At 35.3% G+C, this 19209-nt stretch overlaps 1 protein-coding gene across 2 annotated transcripts in view; it reads left to right on the top strand.

The window, feature by feature from the left end:
• The window catches only part of zgc:194209 (uncharacterized protein LOC570908 homolog), a 60238-nt gene that overhangs the window by 36304 nt on the left and 4725 nt on the right, over positions 1-19209 (top strand). The window contains exons 6-9 of one of the 2 annotated variants that reach the window (XM_055905593.1): positions 1981-2096; positions 2171-2331; positions 2845-3040; positions 7706-8703. In XM_055905593.1, coding sequence (XP_055761568.1) covers positions 1981-2096; positions 2171-2331; positions 2845-3040; positions 7706-7735 — 503 coding nt within the window. In that variant the 3' untranslated portion in view covers positions 7736-8703. Of the gene's footprint in view, positions 1-1980; positions 2097-2170; positions 2332-2844; positions 3041-7705; positions 8704-19209 lie in introns of those variants that run through there. The other variant, XM_055905592.1, reaches the window with a different exon arrangement.

Here is a 19209-nt window from a genome sequence, read left to right as displayed (position 1 = left end):
CACTTATTCTAAAATGGATTAAATACAAACATTTCCTCATCAATCTACACACAATAATAATGACATCACAATACCCCATAATGACATCACAATACCCCATAATGACATCACAATACTCCATAATGACATCACAATACCCCATAATGACATCACAATACTCCATAATGACACAATGCTCCATAATGACATCACAATACCCCATAATGACACAATACTCCATAATGACATCACAATACCCCATAATGACATCACAATACTCCATAATGACACAATGCTCCATAATGACATCACAATACCCCATAATGACACAATACTCCATAATGACATCACAATACCCCATAATGACATCACAATACTCCATAATGACATCACAATACTCCATAATGACATCACAATACTCCATAATGACACAATACCCCATTGCTCAGTTTGGCCAGGCGACCAGCTCTAGGAAGAGTATTGGTGGTTCCAAACTTCTTCTATTTAAGAATGATGGAGGCCAATGTGTTCTTGGACCTTCAATGCTGCAGAAATGTTTTGGTACCCTTCCCCATATCTGTGCCTCGACACAATCCTGTCACGGAGCACTACGGACAATCCCTTCAACCTCATGGCTTGGTTTTTACTCTGACATGCACTGTCAACTGTGGGACCTTATATAGACAGGTGTGTGGCTTTCCAAATCATGTCCAATCAATTGAATTTACCACAGGTGGACTCCAACCATGTTGTAGAAACATCTCAAGGATCATCAATAGAGCTGGTCGCCTGGCCAAACTGAGCAATCGGGGGAAAAGGGCCTTGGTCAGGGAGGTGACCAAGAACCCGATGGTCACTCTGACAGAGCTCCAGAGTTCCTCTGTGGAGATGGGAGAACCTTCCAGAAGGACAACCATCTCTGCAGCACTCCACCAATCAGGCCTTTATAGGAGTGGACACACAGAAGCCACTCCTCACTAAAAGACACTGTACACTTGGAGTTTGCCAAAAGGCACCTAAAGGAATCTCAGACCATGAGAAACAAGATTCTCTGGTCTGATGAAACCAAGATTGAACTCTTTGGCCTGAATGCCAAGCGTCACGTCTGGAGGAAACCTGTCACCATCCCTATGATGAAGCATGGCGGTGGCAGCATCATGCTGTGGGGATGTTTTTCAGTGGCAGGGACTGAGAGACTAGTCAGGATCGAGGGAAAGATGAACTGAGCAAAGTACAGAACGGAGCAAATCTCCTGAAAATAGCTGTGCAGTGACGCTCACCGTCCAACGACAGAGCTTGAGAGGATCTGCAGAGAAGAATGGGAGAAACTCCCCAAATACAGGTGTGCCAAGCTTGTAGCGTCATTCCCAAGAAGACTCAAGGCTGTAATCGCTGTCAAAGGTGCTTCAACAAAGTACTGAGTAAAGGGTCTGAATACTTATGTAAATGTGATATTTCCATATTGTATTTGTAATAAATTATCAAAAATGTTTTTGCTTTTATCATTATGGGGTATTGTGATGTCATTATGAGGTATTGTGATGTCATTATGAGGTATTGTGATGTCATTATGGGGTATTGTGATGTCATTATGGGGTATTGTGATGTCATTATGGGGTATTGTGATGTCATTATGGGGTATTGTGATGTCATTATGGGGTATTGTGATGTCATTATGGGGTATTGTGATGTCATTATGAGGTATTGTGATGTCATTATGGGGTATTGTGATGTCATTATGGGGTATTGTGATGTCATTATGGGGTATTGTGATGTCATTATGGGGTATTGTGATGTCATTATGGGGTATTGTGATGTCATTATGGGGTATTGTGATATCATTATGGGGTATTATGTGTAGATTGAGCGGATTTTTTTGATTAAATAAATGTTTTAATGAGGTTGTAAAGCAACAAAATATGGGAAAAGTCAGGTTTGTGAGGCTAATGTACATCCAGTTATGTCTTATGTTATATGTTATGTTATCTCTTTGTGCTGTAGGAGCTGACGGGGTTCCGTTTGCGTTCCTGAACGGGTTGGAGATCTCCTCTCAGACTGGGATCATTTACTTTACCGACTCCTCCTCTCGCTGGGGACGACGACACGTCAAACTAGAGGTCTGGCGCTCTGTGTTCCTAGAAATCACCCGTCTTCTTTATACGCTCTATAACCCCTGACCTCTAACGTCTAGGTGATAGAGACCAACGCTCTGGGTCGTCTCCTGACCTTTGACCCTGTGTCAGGGCGCGTGGGTGTCCTGCTGGATGGGCTCTACATGCCCAATGGCATCGCCCTGTCACCTGACGAGAGCTTCCTGCTGCTGGCTGAGACCAGCATCGGGTGTGTCCTCAGGTACACACACACACACCACACACCACACACCACACACCACACACCACACACACACACACACACACACACACACACACACACACACACACACACACACACACACACACTGCAGTGTTTTCCATAGTAACTGTCTTTCCTGTGTTTTTCCTTTTAACATGTAAATATCATTGTGTTATCAGAGGTGGCTGATCAGCAGGAGGAACCCTCACCGTACAGAAAGGCCTTTTGTTCTATGACAATCATTGGTCTCTCATTCTCCCTCCCTCCCTCTCCTTCTCCCTCCCTCCCTCCCTCCCTCCCTCTCCTTCTCCCTCCCTCCCTCCCTCCCTCTCTCTCTCTCTCCTTCTCCCTCCCTCCCTTCCTCTCTCTCTCTCCCCTCCTCCCTCCCTCCCTCCAGGGACTGGCTGAAAAGCCTTTTGTTTGAATGACTCAGGGTATCTTTTCTCCCTCCCTCCCTCCCTCCATTTTGTTTGAATGACTCAGGGTATCTCTTCTCTCTCTCTACCTCTGTAGGTATTGGCTGAAAGGCCCCAAGGCTGGCACCAAGGAGGTCATCATGAACAATATGCCCGGTTACCCTGACAACATCCGCCTTAGCGACCGTGGAACCTTCCTGGTTGGCCTAACGACCACACGCTTCAGGAAGCTCATGCCTCCATTCCTGGACCTGATTGGTCCGTACCCAGCGGTCAAACGCTTTCTGGCTAAGGTTAGTTTCACCATCATTGTGTTGTAAACCTCTCTCCCCTGTGTTGTAAACCTCTCTCCCCTGTGTTGTAAACCTCTCTCCCAGACCCCTGTGCTGTAAACCTCTCTCCCAGACCCCTGTGTTGTAAACCTCTCTCCCCTGTGTTGTAAACCTCTCTCCCCTGTGTTGTAAACCTCTCTCCCCTGTGTTGTAAACCTCTCTCCCCTGTGTTGTAAACCTCTCTCCCAGACCCCTGTGTTGTAAACCTCTCTCCCACGCCCCTGTGTTGTAAACCTCTCTCCCCTGTGTTGTAAACCTCTCTCCCCTGTGTTGTAAACCTCTCTCTCAGACCCCTGTGTTGTAAACCTCTCTCCCAGAGCCCTGTGTTGTAAACCTCTCTCCCCTGTGTTGTAAACCTCTCTCCCCTGTGTTGTAAACCTCTCTCCCCTGTGTTGTAAACCTCTCTCCCCTGTGTTGTAAACCTCTCTCTCTCTCCCTGTGTTGTAAACCTCTCTCCCAGACCCCTGTGCTGTAAACCTCTCTCCCAGACCCCTGTGTTGTAAACCTCTCTCCCCTGTGTTGTAAACCTCTCTCCCCTGTGTTGTAAACCTCTCTCCCCTGTGTTGTAAACCTCTCTCCCAGACCCCTGTGTTGTAAACCTCTCTCCCAGACCCCTGTGTTGTAAACCTCTCTCCCACGCCCCTGTGTTGTAAACCTCTCTCCCCTGTGTTGTAAACCTCTCTCCCCTGTGTTGTAAACCTCTCTCTCAGACCCCTGTGTTGTAAACCTCTCTCCCCTGTGTTGTAAACCTCTCTCCCCTGTGTTGTAAACCTCTCTCCCCTGTGTTGTAAACCTCTCTCCCCTATGTTGTAAACCTCTCTCCCCTGTGTTGTAAACCTCTCTCCCCTGTGTTGTAAACCTCTCTCCCACACCCCTGTGTTGTAAACCTCTCTCCCACACCCATGTGATGTAAACCTCTCTCCCCTGTGTTGTAAACCTCTCTCCCCTGTGTTGTAAACCTCTCTCCCAGACCCCTGTGTTGTAAACCTCTCTCCCCTGTGTTGTAAACCTCTCTCCCCTGTGCTGTAAACCTCTCTTTCCTGTGTTGTAAACCTCTCTCCCCTGTGTTGTAAACCTCTCTCCCCTGTGTTGTAAACCTCTCTCCCACCCCCTGTGTTGTAAACCTCTCTCCCACGCCCCTGTGTTGTAAACCTCTCTCCCCTGTGCTGTAAACCTCTCTCCCCTGTGTTGTAAACCTCTCTCCCCTGTGTTGTAAACCTCTCTCCCAGACCCCCTGTGTTGTAAACCTCTCTCTCTCTCCCCTGTGTTGTAAACCTCTCTCCCACCCCCAGTGTTGTAAACCTCTCTCCCACACCCCTGTGTTGTAAACCTCTCTTCCCTGTGTTGTAAACCTCTCTCCCCTGTGTTGTAAACCTCTCTCCCAGACCCCTGTGCTGTAAACCTCTCTCCCCTGTGTTGTAAACCTCTCTCCCAGACCCCTGTGCTGTAAACCTCTCTCCCCTGTGTTGTAAACCTCTCTCCTCTGTGTTGTAAACCTCTCTCCCACTCCCCTGTGTTGTAAACCTCTCTCCCCTGTGTTGTAAACCTCTCTCCCCTGAGTTGTAAACCTCTCTCCCACCCCCTGTGTTGTAAACCTCTCTCCCCTGTGTTGTAAACCTCTCTCCTCTGTGTTGTAAACCTCTCTCCCCTGTGTTTTAAACCTCTCTCCCCTGTGTTGTAATCCTCTCTCCCCTGTGTTTTAAACCTCTCTCCCAGACCCCTGTGTTGTAAACCTCTCTCCCCTGTGTTGTAAACCTCTCTCCCCTGTGTTGTAAACCTCTCTCCCCTGTGTTGTAAACCTCTTTCTCAGACCCCTGTGTTGTAAACCTCTCTCCCCTGTGTTGTAAACCTCTCTCCCCTGTGTTGTAAACCTCTCTCCCCTGTGTTGTAAACCTCTCTCCCCTGTGTTGTAAACCTCTCTCCCCTGTGTTGTAAACCTCTCTCCCCTGTGTTGTAAACCTCTCTCCCCTGTGTTGTAAACCTCTCTCCCCTGTGTTGTAAACCTCTCTCCCCTGTGTTGTAAACCTCTCTCCCCTGTGTTGTAAACCTCTCTCCCAGACCCCTGTGTTGTAAACCTCTCTCCCAGACCCCTGTGTTGTAAACCTCTCTCCCAGACCCATGTGTTGTAAACCTCTCTCCCCTGTGTTGTAAACCCCTCTCCCCTGTGTTGTAAACCTCTCTCCCCTGTGTTGTAAACCTCTCTCCCCTGTGTTGTAAACCTCTCTCCCCTGTGTTGTAAACCTCTCTCCCAGACCCCTGTGTTGTAAACCTCTCTCCCCTGTGTTGTAAACCTCTCTCCCCTGTGTTGTAAACCTCTCTCCCACTCCCCTGTGTTGTAAACCTCTCTCCCCTGTGTTGTAAACCTCTCTCCCCTGTGTTGTAAACCTCTCTCCCCTGTGTTGCAAACCTCTCTCCCCTGTGTTGTAAACCTCTCTCCCCTGTGTTGTAAACCTCTCTCCCACACCCCTGTGTTGTAAACCTCTCTCCCACACCCCTGTGATGTAAACCTCTCACCCCTGTGATGTAAACCTCTCTCCCCTGTGTTGTAAACCTCTCTCCCCTGTGTTGTAAACCTCTCTCCCAGACCCCTGTGTTGTAAACCTCTCTCCCCTGTGTTGTAAACCTCTCTCCCCTGTGTTGTAAACCTCTCTCCCCTGTGTTGTAAACCTCTCTCCCACCCCCCTGTGTTGTAAACCTCTCTCTCTCTCCCCTGTGTTGTAAACCTCTCTCCCACCCCCTGTGTTGTAAACCTCTCTCCCACACCCCTGTGTTGTAAACCTCTCTCCCCTGTGTTGTAAACCTCTCTCCCCTGTGTTGTAAACCTCTCTCCCCTGTGTTGTAAACCCCTCTCCCCTGTGTTGTAAACCTCTCTCCCAGACCCCTGTGCTGTAAACCTCTCTCCCCTGTGTTGTAAACCTCTCTCCCAGACCCGTGTGTTGTAAACCTCTCTCCCCTGTGTTGTAAACCTCTCTCCTCTGTGTTGTAAACCTCTCTCCCACTCCCCTGTGTTGTAAACCTCTCTCCCCTGTGTTGTAAACCTCTCTCCCCTGTGTTGTAAACCTTTCTCCCACCCCCTGTGTTGTAAACCTCTCTCCCACTCCCCTGTGTTGTAAACCTCTCTCCCCTGTGTTGTAAACCTCTCTCCCCTGTGTTGTAAACCTCTCTCCCCTGTGTTGTAAACCTCTCTCCCCTGTGTTGTAAACCTCTCTCCCCTGTGTTGTAAACCTCTCTCCCACCCCCTGTGTTGTAAACCTCTCTCCCACCCCCTGTGAGGTAAACCTCTCTCCCAGACCCCTGTGTTGTAAACCTCTCTCCCCTGTGAGGTAAACCTCTCTCCCACCCCCTGTGAGGTAAACCTCTCTCCCAGACCCCTGTGTTGTAAACCTCTCTCCCCTGTGAGGTAAACCTCTCTCCCAGACCCCTGTGTTGTAAACCTCTCTCCCCTGTGTTGTAAACCTCTCTCCCACCCCCTGTGTTGTAAACCTCTCTCCCTGTGTTGTAAACCTCTCTCCCCTGTGTTGTAAACCTCTCTTCCCTGTGTTGTAAACCTCTCTCCCACCCCCTGTGTTGTAAACCTCTCTCCCCTGTGTTGTAAACCTCTCTCCCTGTGTTGTAAACCTCTCTCCCCTGTGTTGTAAACCTCTCTCCCCTGTGTTGTAAACCTCTCTCCCAGACCCCTGTGTTGTAAACCTCTCTCCCCTGTGTTGTAAACCTCTCTCCCCTGTGTTGTAAACCTCTTTCCCCTGTGTTGTAAACCTCTCTCCCCTGTGTTGTAAACCTCTCCCACCCCCTGTGTTGTAAACCTCTCTCCCACCCCCTGTGAGATAAACCTCTCTCCCAGACCCCTGTGTTGTAAACCTCTCTCCCCTGTGAGGTAAACCTCTCTCCCACCCCCTGTGAGGTAAACCTCTCTCCCAGACCCCTGTGTTGTAAACCTCTCTCCCTGTGTTGTAAACCTCTCTCCCCTGTGTTGTAAACCTCTCTCCCCTGTGTTGTAAACCTCTCTCCCCTGTGTTGTAAACCTCTCTCCCAGACCCTGTGTTGTAAACCTCTCTCCCCTGTGTTGTAAACCTCTGTCCCCTGTGTTGTAAACCTCTCTCCCCTGTGTTGTAAACCTCTCTCCCCTGTGTTGTAATCCTCTCTCCCACACCCTGTGTTGTAAACCTCTCTCCCCTGTGTTGTAAACCTCTCTCCCCTGTGTTGTAAACCTCTCTCCACTGTGTTGTAAACCTCTCTCCCCTGTGTTGTAAACCTCTCTCCCCTGTGTTGTAAACCTCTCCCACGCCCTGTGTTGTAAACCTCTCTCCCCTGTGTTGTAAACCTCTCTCCCACCCCCTGTGTTGTAAACCTCTCTCCCCTGTGTTGTAAACCTCTCTCCCACCCCCTGTGTTGTAAACCTCTCTCCCCTGTGTTGTAAACCTCTCTCCCCTGTGTTGTAAACCTCTCCCACGCCCTGTGTTGTAAACCTCTCTCCCCTGTGTTGTAAACCTCTCTCCCACACCCCTGTGTTGTAAACCTCTCTCCCCTGTGTTGTAAACCTCTCCCACGCCCTGTGTTGTAAACCTCTCTCCCCTGTGTTGTAAACCTCTCTCCCACACCCCTGTGTGTGTGTGTTTTTTGTTCCAGACTGCAGTGAGACTAGAGAGAGTGAGCTGAGAGGACAGAGAGCCTCCATCAAGAGATGATTCAGACAGCAACATGATACAGTGCCTTGCAAAAGTATTCACTCCCTTTGGCATTTTTCCTATTTTGTTACATTACAACCTGTAATTGAAATAGATTTTTATTTGGATTGCATATAATGGACATACACAAAATAGTTCAAATCGGTGAAGTGAAATTCAAAAAATTATTAAATTGTTCAGGCAGTTGTTGGTGCGTATGTAATCACCCCCTCGCTATGAAGCCCCTAAATAAGATCTGGCAACCAATTACCTTCAGAAGTCACATAATTAGTTACATAAAGTCCACCTGTTGTTGGTGCGTATATAATCACCCCCTCGCTATGAAGCCCCTAAATAAGATCTAGCAACCAATTACCTTCAGAAGTCACATAATTAGTTACATAAAGTCCACCTGTTGTTGGTGCATATATAATCACCCCCTCGCTATGAAGCCCCTAAATAAGATCTGGCAACCAATTACCTTCAGAAGTCACATAATTAGTTACATAAAGTCCACCAGTTGTTGGTGCATATATATTCACCCCCTCGCTATGAAGCCCCTAAATAAGATCTGGCAACCAATTACCTTCAGAAGTCACATAGTTAGTTACATAAAGTCCACCAGTTGTTGGTGCATATATATTCACCCCCTCGCTATGAAGCCCCTAAATAAGATCTGGCAACCAATTACCTTCAGAAGTCACATAGTTAGTTACATAAAGTCCACCAGTTGTTGGTGCATATATATTCACCCCCTCGCTATGAATCCCCTAAATAAGATCTGGCAACCAATTACCTTCATAAGTCACATAATTAGTTACATAAAGTCCACCTGTTGTTGGTGCATATATAATCACCCCTTCGCTATGAAGCCCCTAAATAAGATCTGGCAACCAATTACCTTCAGAAGTCACATAATGAGTTACATAAAGTCCACCTGTGTGCAATCTAAGTGTCACATGATCTGTCACATGATCTACGCATATACACCTGTTCCTAAAGGCCTCATTAAGCAAGCGGCACCATGACGACCAAGGAGCTCTCCAAACAGCCCAACACCTCTCATCACCCCGAGAACACCATCCCCACAGTGAAGCATGGTGGTGGCAGCATCAGCTCTCCAAACAGCCCAATACCTCTCATCACCCCGAGAACACCATCCCCACAGTGAAGCATGGTGGTGGCAGCATCAGCTCTCCAAACAGCCCAATACCGCTCATCACCCCGAGAACACCATCCCCACAGTGAAGCATGGGGGTGGCAGCATCAGCTCTCCAAACAGCCCAACACTTCTCATCACCCCGAGAACACCATCCCCACAGTGAAGCATGGTGGTGGCAGCATCAGCTCTCCAAACAGCCCAATACCTCTCATCACCCCGAGAACACCATCCCCACAGTGAAGCATGGTGGTGGCAGCATCAGCTCTCCAAACAGCCCAATACCTCTCATCACCCCGAGAACACCATCCCCACAGTGAAGCATGGTGGTGGCAGCATCAGCTCTCCAAACAGCCCAATACCTCTCATCACCCCGAGAACACCATCCCCACAGTGAAGCATGGTGGTGGCAGCATCAGCTCTCCAAACAGCCCAATACTTCTCATCACCCCGAGAACACCATCCCCACAGTGAAGCATGGTGGTGGCAGCATCAGCTCTCCAAACAGCCCAACACCTCTCATCACCCCGAGAACACCATCCCCACAGTGAAGCATGGTGGTGGCAGCATCAGCTCTCCAAACAGCCCAATACCTCTCATCACCCCGAGAACACCATCCCCACAGTGAAGCATGGTGGTGGCAGCATCAGCTCTCCAAACAGCCCAATACCTCTCATCACCCCGAGAACCCTATCCCCACAGTGAAGCATGGTGGTGGCAGCATCAGCTCTCCAAACAGCCCAATACCTCTCATCACCCCGAGAACACCATCCCCACAGTGAAGCATGGTGGTGGCAGCATCAGCTCTCCAAACAGCCCAATACCTCTCATCACCCCGAGAACCCTATCCCCACAGTGAAACATGGTGGTGGCAGCATCAGCTCTCCAAACAGGTCAGGGACAAAGTTGTGGAGAAGTACAGATCAGGGTTCGGACTATTAAAAAAATATCCGAAACATTGAACATCCCACGGAGCACCATTAAATCCATTATTAAAAAATGGAAAGAATATGGCACCACAACAAACCTGCCAAGAGAGGGCCGCCCACCAAAACTCACCAGGCAAGGAGGGCATTAATCAGAGAGGCAACAAAGAGACCAAAGATAACCCTGAAGGGAGCTGCAAAGCTCCACAGCAGAGATTGGAGTATCTGTCCATAGGACCACTTTAAGCCGTACACTCCACAGAGCTGGGCTTTACAGAAGAGTGGCCAGAAAAAAGCCATTGCTTAAAGAAAAAAATAAGCAAATACATTTGGTGTTTGCCAAAAGGCATGTAGGAGACTCCCCAAACATATGGAAAAATGTACTCTGGATGAGACTAAAATGTAGCTTTTTGGCCATCAAGGAAAACGCAATGCCTGGCGCAAACCCAACACCTCTCATCACCCCGAGAACACCATCCCCACAGTGAAGCATGGTGGTGGCAGCATCATGCTGTGGGGATGTTTTTCATCGGCAGGGACTGGGAAACTGGTTAGAATTGAAGGAATGATGGATGGCACTAAATACAGGGAAATTCTTGAGGGAAACCTGTTTAAGTCTTCCAGAGATTTGAGACTGGGACGGAGGTTTACCTTCCAGAAAGACAATGACCCTAAGCATACTGCTAAAGCAACACTCGGGTGGTTTAAGGGGAAACATTTAAATGTCTTGGAATGGCCTAGTCAAAGCCCAGACCTCAATCCAATTGAAAATCTGTGGTATGACTTAAAGATTGCTGTACACCAGCGGAACACATCCAACTTGAAGGAGCTGGAGCAGTTTAGCCTTGAAGAATGGGCAAAAATCCCAGTGGCTAGATGTGCCAAGCTTATAGAGACATACCCCAAGAGACTTGCAGTATTGACTTTTGACGGGTGAATAGTTATGCATGCTTATATTCAGTTTTTTTTTGTCTTATTTCCTGTTTGTTTCACATTAAAAAATATTTAGCATCTTCAAAGTGGTAGGCATGTTGTGTAAATCAAATGATACAAACCCCCCAAAAAATCTATTTTAATTCCAGGTTACAAGGCAACAAAATAGGAAAAATGCCACGGGGGTGAATACTTTCACAAGCCACTGTATTCTAGTAGAGATAAATACAAGAGATAAATCAGACAGAAACATGGTATTCTAGTAGATAAATACAAGAGATAAATCAGACAGCAACATGATATTCTAGTAGAGATAAACACAGGAGATAATGCAGACAAACATGGTATTCTAGTAGAGATAAATACAGGAGATAAATCAGACAGCAACATGATATTCTAGTAGAGATAAACACAGGAGATAATGCAGACAGCAACATGATATTCTAGTAGAGATAAACACAAGAGATAAATCAGACAGCAACATGGTATTCTAGTAGAGATAAATACAGGAGATAAATCAGACAGCAACATGATATTCTAGTAGAGATAAACACAAGAGATAAATCAGACAGCAACATGGTATTCTAGTAGAGATAAACACAGGAGATAATGCAGACAGCAACATGATATTCTAGTAGAGATAAATACAAGAGATGATTCAGACAGCAACATGATATTCTAGTAGAGATAAACACAGGAGATAATGCAGACAAACATTGTATTCTAGTAGAGATAAATACAGGAGATAAATCAGACAGCAACATGGTATTCTAGTAGAGATAAACACAGGAGATAATGCAGACAGCAACATGATATTCTAGTAGAGATAAACACAAGAGATAAATCAGACAGCAACATGGTATTCTAGTAGAGATAAATACAGGAGATAAATCAGACAGCAACATGATATTCTAGTAGAGATAAACACAAGAGATAAATCAGACAGCAACATGGTATTCTAGTAGAGATAAACACAGGAGATAATGCAGACAGCAACATGATATTCTAGTAGAGATAAATACAAGAGATGATTCAGACAGCAACATGATATTCTAGTAGAGATAAACACAGGAGATAAATCAGACAGCAACATGATATTCTAGTAGAGATAAATACAAGAGATGATTCAGACAGCAACATGATATTCTAGTAGAGATAAACACAAGAGATAATGCAGACAGAAACATGGTATTATAGTAGATAAACACAAGAGATAATGCAGACAGCAACATGATATTCTAGTAGATAAATACAAGAGATAATGCAGCCAGAAACATGGTATTCTAGAGGAGATAATGTATGTAAACAGTCCTTTTCTGGAATGTACTATGCTATGGTAATATTATAGTACAATGGTATAATACTAATAGTAAAGTCTGTACCCTTCGTGTTCTGGTGGTTGATTCCAGGTTTAAATTATATAGTTATATCTAGTTATAAAGTTATATAGTTATATAGTTATATATAGTTATATAGTTATATAGTTATATAGTTATATCTAGTTATATCTAGTTATATCTAGTTATATATAGTTATATCTAGTAATATATAGTTATATCTAGTTATATATAGTTATATAGTTATATCTAGTTATATCTAGTTATATAGTTATATATAGTTATATCTAGTTATATATAAATGTATATAGTTATATCTAGTTATATAGTTATATATAGTTATATAGTTATATCTAGTTATATCTAGTTATATAGTTATATCTAGTTATATATAGTTATGTAGTTATATCTAGTTATATATAAATGTATATAGTTATATCTAGTTATATATAGTTATCTAGTTATATCTAGTTATATCTAGTTATATCTAGTTATATATAGTTATATATAAATATATATAGTTATATCTAGTTATATAGTTATATATAGTTATATAGTTATATCTAGTTATATCTAGTTATATCTAGTTATATAGTTATATCTAGTTATATATAGTTATATATAGTTATATATAAATGTATATAGTTATATAGTTATATATAGTTATATATAGTCATATATAGTTATATCTAGTTATATATAAATGTATATAGTTATATAGTTATATCTAGTTATATAGTTATCTATTTATATCTAGTTATATCTAGTTATATCTAGTTATATCTAGTTATATAGTTATATCTAGTTATATCTAGTTATATATAAATGTATATAGTTATATAGTTATATATAGTCATATATAGTTATATCTAGTTATATATAAATGTATATAGTTATATAGTTATATCTAGTTATATCTAGTTATATAGTTATATCTAGTTATATCTAGTTATATCTAGTTATATAGTTATATCTAGTTATATCTAGTTATATATAGTTATATCTAGTTATATATAGTTATATATAGTCATATATAGTTATATCTAGTTATATATATTTATATAGTTATATCTAGTTATATAGTTATATATAGTTATATCTAGTTATATATAAATGTATATAGTTATATAGTTATATATAGTTATATATAGTCATATATAGTCATATCTAGTTATATAGTTATATATAGGTATATATAAATGTATATAGTTATATAGTTATATATAGTCATTTATAGTTATATAGTTATATATAGTCATATATAGTTATATCTAGTTATATATAAATGTATATAGTTATATAGTTATATATAGTCATATATAGTTATATCTAGTTATATATAAATGTATATAGTTATATCTAGTTATATCTAGTTATATATAGTTATATCTAGTTATATCTAGTTATATAGTTATATCTAGTTATATAGTTATCTAGTTATATAGTTATCTAGTTATATATAGTTATATATAGTCATCTAGTTATATAGTTATATCTAGTTATATCTAGTTATATAGTTATATCTAGTTATATCTAGTTATATCTAGTTATATAGTTATATATAGTTATATATTTATCTAGTTATATATAGTTATATAGTTATCTAGTTGTATATAGTTATATCTAGTTATATATAGTCATATCTAGTTATATAGTTATATATAGTTATATATAGTCATCTAGTTATATAGTTATATAGTTATATAGTTATATATAGTTATATCTAGTTATATCTAGTTATAAAGTTATATAGTTATAGTTATATCTAGTCATCTAGTTATATAGTTATATAGTTATATATAGTCATCTAGTTATATATAGTCATATAGTTATATATAGTTATATAGTTATATATAGTTATATAGTTATATCTAGTTATATATAGTTATATATAGTCATATATAGTCATCTAGTTATCTAGTTATATATAAATGTATATAGTTATATAGTTATATCTAGTTATATATAGTTATATAGTTATATCTAGTTATATCTAGTTATATCTAGTTATATCTAGTTATATCTAGTTATATAGTTATATATAGTTATATCTAGTTATATCTAGTTATATATAAATGTATATAGTTATATCTAGTTATATCTAGTTATATAGTTATATCTAGTTATATCTAGTTATATAGTTATATCTAGTTATATATAGTTATATAGTTATATCTAGTTACATATAAATGTATATAGTTATATCTAGTTATATAGTTATATATGGTTATCTAGTTATATTTAGTTATATCTAGTTATATCTAGTTATATCTAGTTATATCTAGTTATATATAAATATATATAAATATATATAGTTATATCTAGTTATATCTAGTTATATCTAGTTATATCTAGTTATATCTAGTTATATAGTTATATCTAGTTATATATAGTTATATAGTTATATCTAGTTATATATAGTCATATATAGTTATATATAGTTATATCTAGTTATATAGTTATATATAGTTATATAGTTATATAGTTATATCTAGTTATATCTAGTTATATAGTTATATCTAGTTATATATAGTTATATAGTTATATATAGTTATATATAGTTATATATAAATGTATATAGTTATATAGTTATATATAGTTATATATAGTCATATATAGTTATATCTAGTTATATATAAATGCATATAGTTATATCTAGTTATATCTAGTTATATCTAGTTATATCTAGTTATATAGTTATATCTAGTTATATCTAGTTATATATAAATGTATATAGTTATATAGTTATATATAGTTATATATAGTTATATCTAGTTATATATAAATGTATATAGTTATATAGTTATATCTAGTTATATCTAGTTATATAGTTATATCTAGTTATATCTAGTTATATAGTTATATCTAGTTATATATAGTTAGATAGTTATATCTAGTTATATATAGTCATATCTAGTTATATATATTTATATAGTTATATCTAGTTATATAGTTATATATAGTTATATCTAGTTATATATAAATGTATATAGTTATATAGTTATATATAGTCATATATAGTCATATCTAGTTATATAGTTATATAGTTATATATAGTTATATATAGGTATATATAAATGTATATAGTTATATAGTTATATATAGTCATATATAGTTATATAGTTATATATAGTCATATATAGTTATATCTAGTTATATATAAATGTATATAGTTATATAGTTATATATAGTCATATATAGTTATATCTAGTTATATATAAATGTATATAGTTATATATAGTTATATCTAGTTATATATAGTTATATATAGTTATATCTAGTTATATAGTTATATCTAGTTATATCTAGTTATATAGTTATATCTAGTTATATAGTTATCTAGTTATATATAGCTATATAGTTATCTAGTTATATATAGTTATATATAGTCATCTAGTTATATAGTTATATCTAGTTATATAGTTATATCTAGTTATATCTAGTTATATATAGTTATATATAGTTATCTAGTTATATATAGTTATATAGTTATATATAGTTATATAGTTATATCTAGTTATATAGTTATATATAGTTATATATAGCAATCTAGTTATATAGTTATATAGTTATATATAGTTATATAGTTATATCTAGTTATTTAGTTATATAGTTATATATAGTTAAAGTTATATAGTTATATATAGTTATATCTATTCATCTAGTTATATAGTTATATAGTTATATATAGTCATCTAGTTATATATAGTTATATAGTTATATATAGTTATATAGTTATATCTAGTTATATAGTTATATCTAGTTATATAGTTATATATAGTTATATATAGTCATCTAGTTATATAGTTATATATAGTTATATATAGTTATATAGTTATATCTAGTTATATCTAGTTATATATAGTTATAAAGTTATCTAGTTATATATAGTTATATAGTTATCTAGTTATATATAGTCATCTAGTTATATAGTTATATATAGTCATATCTAGTTATATTGTTATATATAGTTATATATAGTCATCTAGTTATATAGTTATATAGTTATATCTAGTTATAAAGTTATATAGTTATAAATAGTTATATCTAGTCATCTAGTTATATAGTTATATAGTTATATATAGTCATCTAGTTATATATAGTTATATAGTTATATATAGTTATATATAGTTATATAGTTATATATAGTTATATAGTTATATCTAGTTATATAGTTATATATAGTTATATATAGTCATCTAGTTATCTAGTTATATATAAATGTATATAGTTATATAGTTATATCTAGTTATATATAGTTATATAGTTATATCTAGTTATATATAGTTATATAGTTATATATAGTTATATAGTTATATCTAGTTATATATAGTTATATAGTTATATAGTTATATATAGTTATATATAGTTATATATAGTTATATAGTTATATATAGTTATGTCTAGTTATATAGTTATATCTAGTTATATATAGTTATATAGTTATATATAGTTATATATAGTTATATAGTTATATAGTTATGTATAGTTATATATAATAGTTATATATAGTTATATATAGTTATATATAGTTATATAGTTATATATAGTTATATATAGTTATATATAGTTATATATAGTTATATAGTTATATAATTTTATATATAGTTATATAGTTATATATAGTTATATATAGTTATATAGTTATATATAGTCATCTAGTTATATATAGTCATCTAGTTATATATAGTTATATATTGTCATCTAGTTATATATAGTTATATATAGTCATCTAGTTATATAGTTATATATAGTTATGTATAGTTATATATAGTTATATCTAGTTATATAGTTATATCTAGTTATATATAGTTATATCTAGTTAAATAGTTATCTAGTTATATAGTTATATCTAGTTATATAGTTATATATAGTTATATAGTTATATATAGTTATATATAGTCATCTAGTTATACATAGTTATATATAGTTATATATAGTTATATATAGTTATATAGTCATATATAGTTATATATAGTTATATATAGTTATATATAGTTATATATAGTTATATATAGTCATCTAGTTATATATAGTTATATATAGTTATATATAGTTATATCTAGTTATATCTAGTTATATCTAGTTATATCTAGTTATATATAGTTATATATAGTTATATATAGTCATCTAGTTATATCTAGTTATATCTAGTTATATATAGTTATATATAGTTATATCTAGTTATATAGTTATATCTAGTTATATAGTTATATATAGTTATATATAGTTATATATAGTTATATATAGTCATCTAGTTATATATAGTTATATATAGTTATATATAGTTATATCTAGTTATATCTAGTTATATATAGTTATAGAGTTATATCTAGTTATATAGTTATCTAGTTATATATAGTTATATATAGTCATCTAGTTATATCTAGTTATATCTAGTTATATCTAGTTATATAGTTATATCTAGTTATATATAGTTATATAGTTATATATAGTCATCTAGTTATATATAGTTATATATAGTTATATAGTTATATCTAGTTATATAGTTATATATAGTTATATATAGTTATATAGTTATATCTAGTTATATAGTTATGTAGTTATATCTAGTCATCTAGTTATATCTAGTTATATAGTTATATATAGTCATCTAGTTATATAGTTATGTAGCTATATATAGTTATATAGTTATATCTAGTTATATAGTTATATAGTTATATCTAGTCATCTAGTTATATATAGTTATATATAGTCATCTAGTTATATAGTTATATAGTTATATATAGTTATATAATTATATCTAGTTATATAGTTATATCTAGTTGTATAGTTATATAGTTATATAGTTATATATAGTTATATAGTTATATCTAGTTATATAGTTATATAGTTATATAGTTATATCTAGTCATCTAGTTACATATAGTTATATATAGTCATCTAGTTATATATAGTTATATAGTGATATAGTTATATAGTCATATATAGTTATATATAGTTTTATATCTAGTTATATATAGTTATATAGTTATATATATTCATATCTAGTTATATCTAGTTATATAGTTATATATAGTTATATATAGTTATATAGTCATATATAGTTATATAGTCATATATAGTTATATATAGTTTTATATCTAGTTATATATAGTTATATAGTTATATATAGTCATATCTAGTTATATAGTTATATATAGTCATATCTAGTTATATCTAGTTATATAGTTATATATAGTTATATATAGTCATCTAGTTATATAGTTATATATAGTTCTATATAGTTATATCTAGTTATATAGTTATATCTAGTTATATCTAGTTATATAAAGTTATGTAGAGTTATATAGTTATCTAGTTATATATAGTTATATAGTTATATCTAGTTATATAGTTATCTAGTTATATATAGTTATATATAGTCATATCTAGTTATATATAGTTATATAGTTATATAGTTATATATAGTTATATAGTTATATATAGTTATATATAGTTATATCTAGTTATATAGTTATCTAGTTATATCTAGTTATATATAGTCATATCTAGTTATATATAGTTATATAGTTATATAGTTATATATAGTCATATATAGTCATCTAGTTATATCTAGTTATATCTAGTTATATCTAGTTATATCTAGTTATATCTAGTTGTATATAGTTGTATATAGTTATATAGTTATATCTAGTTATATAGTTATATATAGTTATATATAGTCATATCTAGTTATATAGTTATATAGTTATATCTAGTTATATAGTCATATATAGTCATATATAGTCATATATAGTTATATATAGTTATATATAGTTATATATAGTTATATAGTTATATAGTTATATATAGTTATATAGTTATATATAGTTATATAGTTATATCTAGTTATATATAGTTATATATAGTTATATAGTCATATATAGTTATATATAGTTTTATATCTAGTTATATCTAGTTAAATCTAGTTAAATCTAGTTAAATCTAGTTAAATCTAGTTATATATAGTTATATATAGTTATGTCTAGTCATATATAGTTATATAGTTATATCTAGTTATATAGTTATATAGTTATATAGTTATATAGTCATATATAGTTATATATAGTTTTATATCTAGTTATATATAGTTATATCTAGTTATATA

Source organism: Salvelinus fontinalis, chromosome 39, assembly GCF_029448725.1.
Source record: "Salvelinus fontinalis isolate EN_2023a chromosome 39, ASM2944872v1, whole genome shotgun sequence".
Taxonomy (NCBI): domain Eukaryota; kingdom Metazoa; phylum Chordata; class Actinopteri; order Salmoniformes; family Salmonidae; genus Salvelinus; species Salvelinus fontinalis.
The sequence above is the reverse complement of the archived record's forward strand: the minus strand, read 5'-3'. Positions and strand labels throughout refer to the sequence as shown.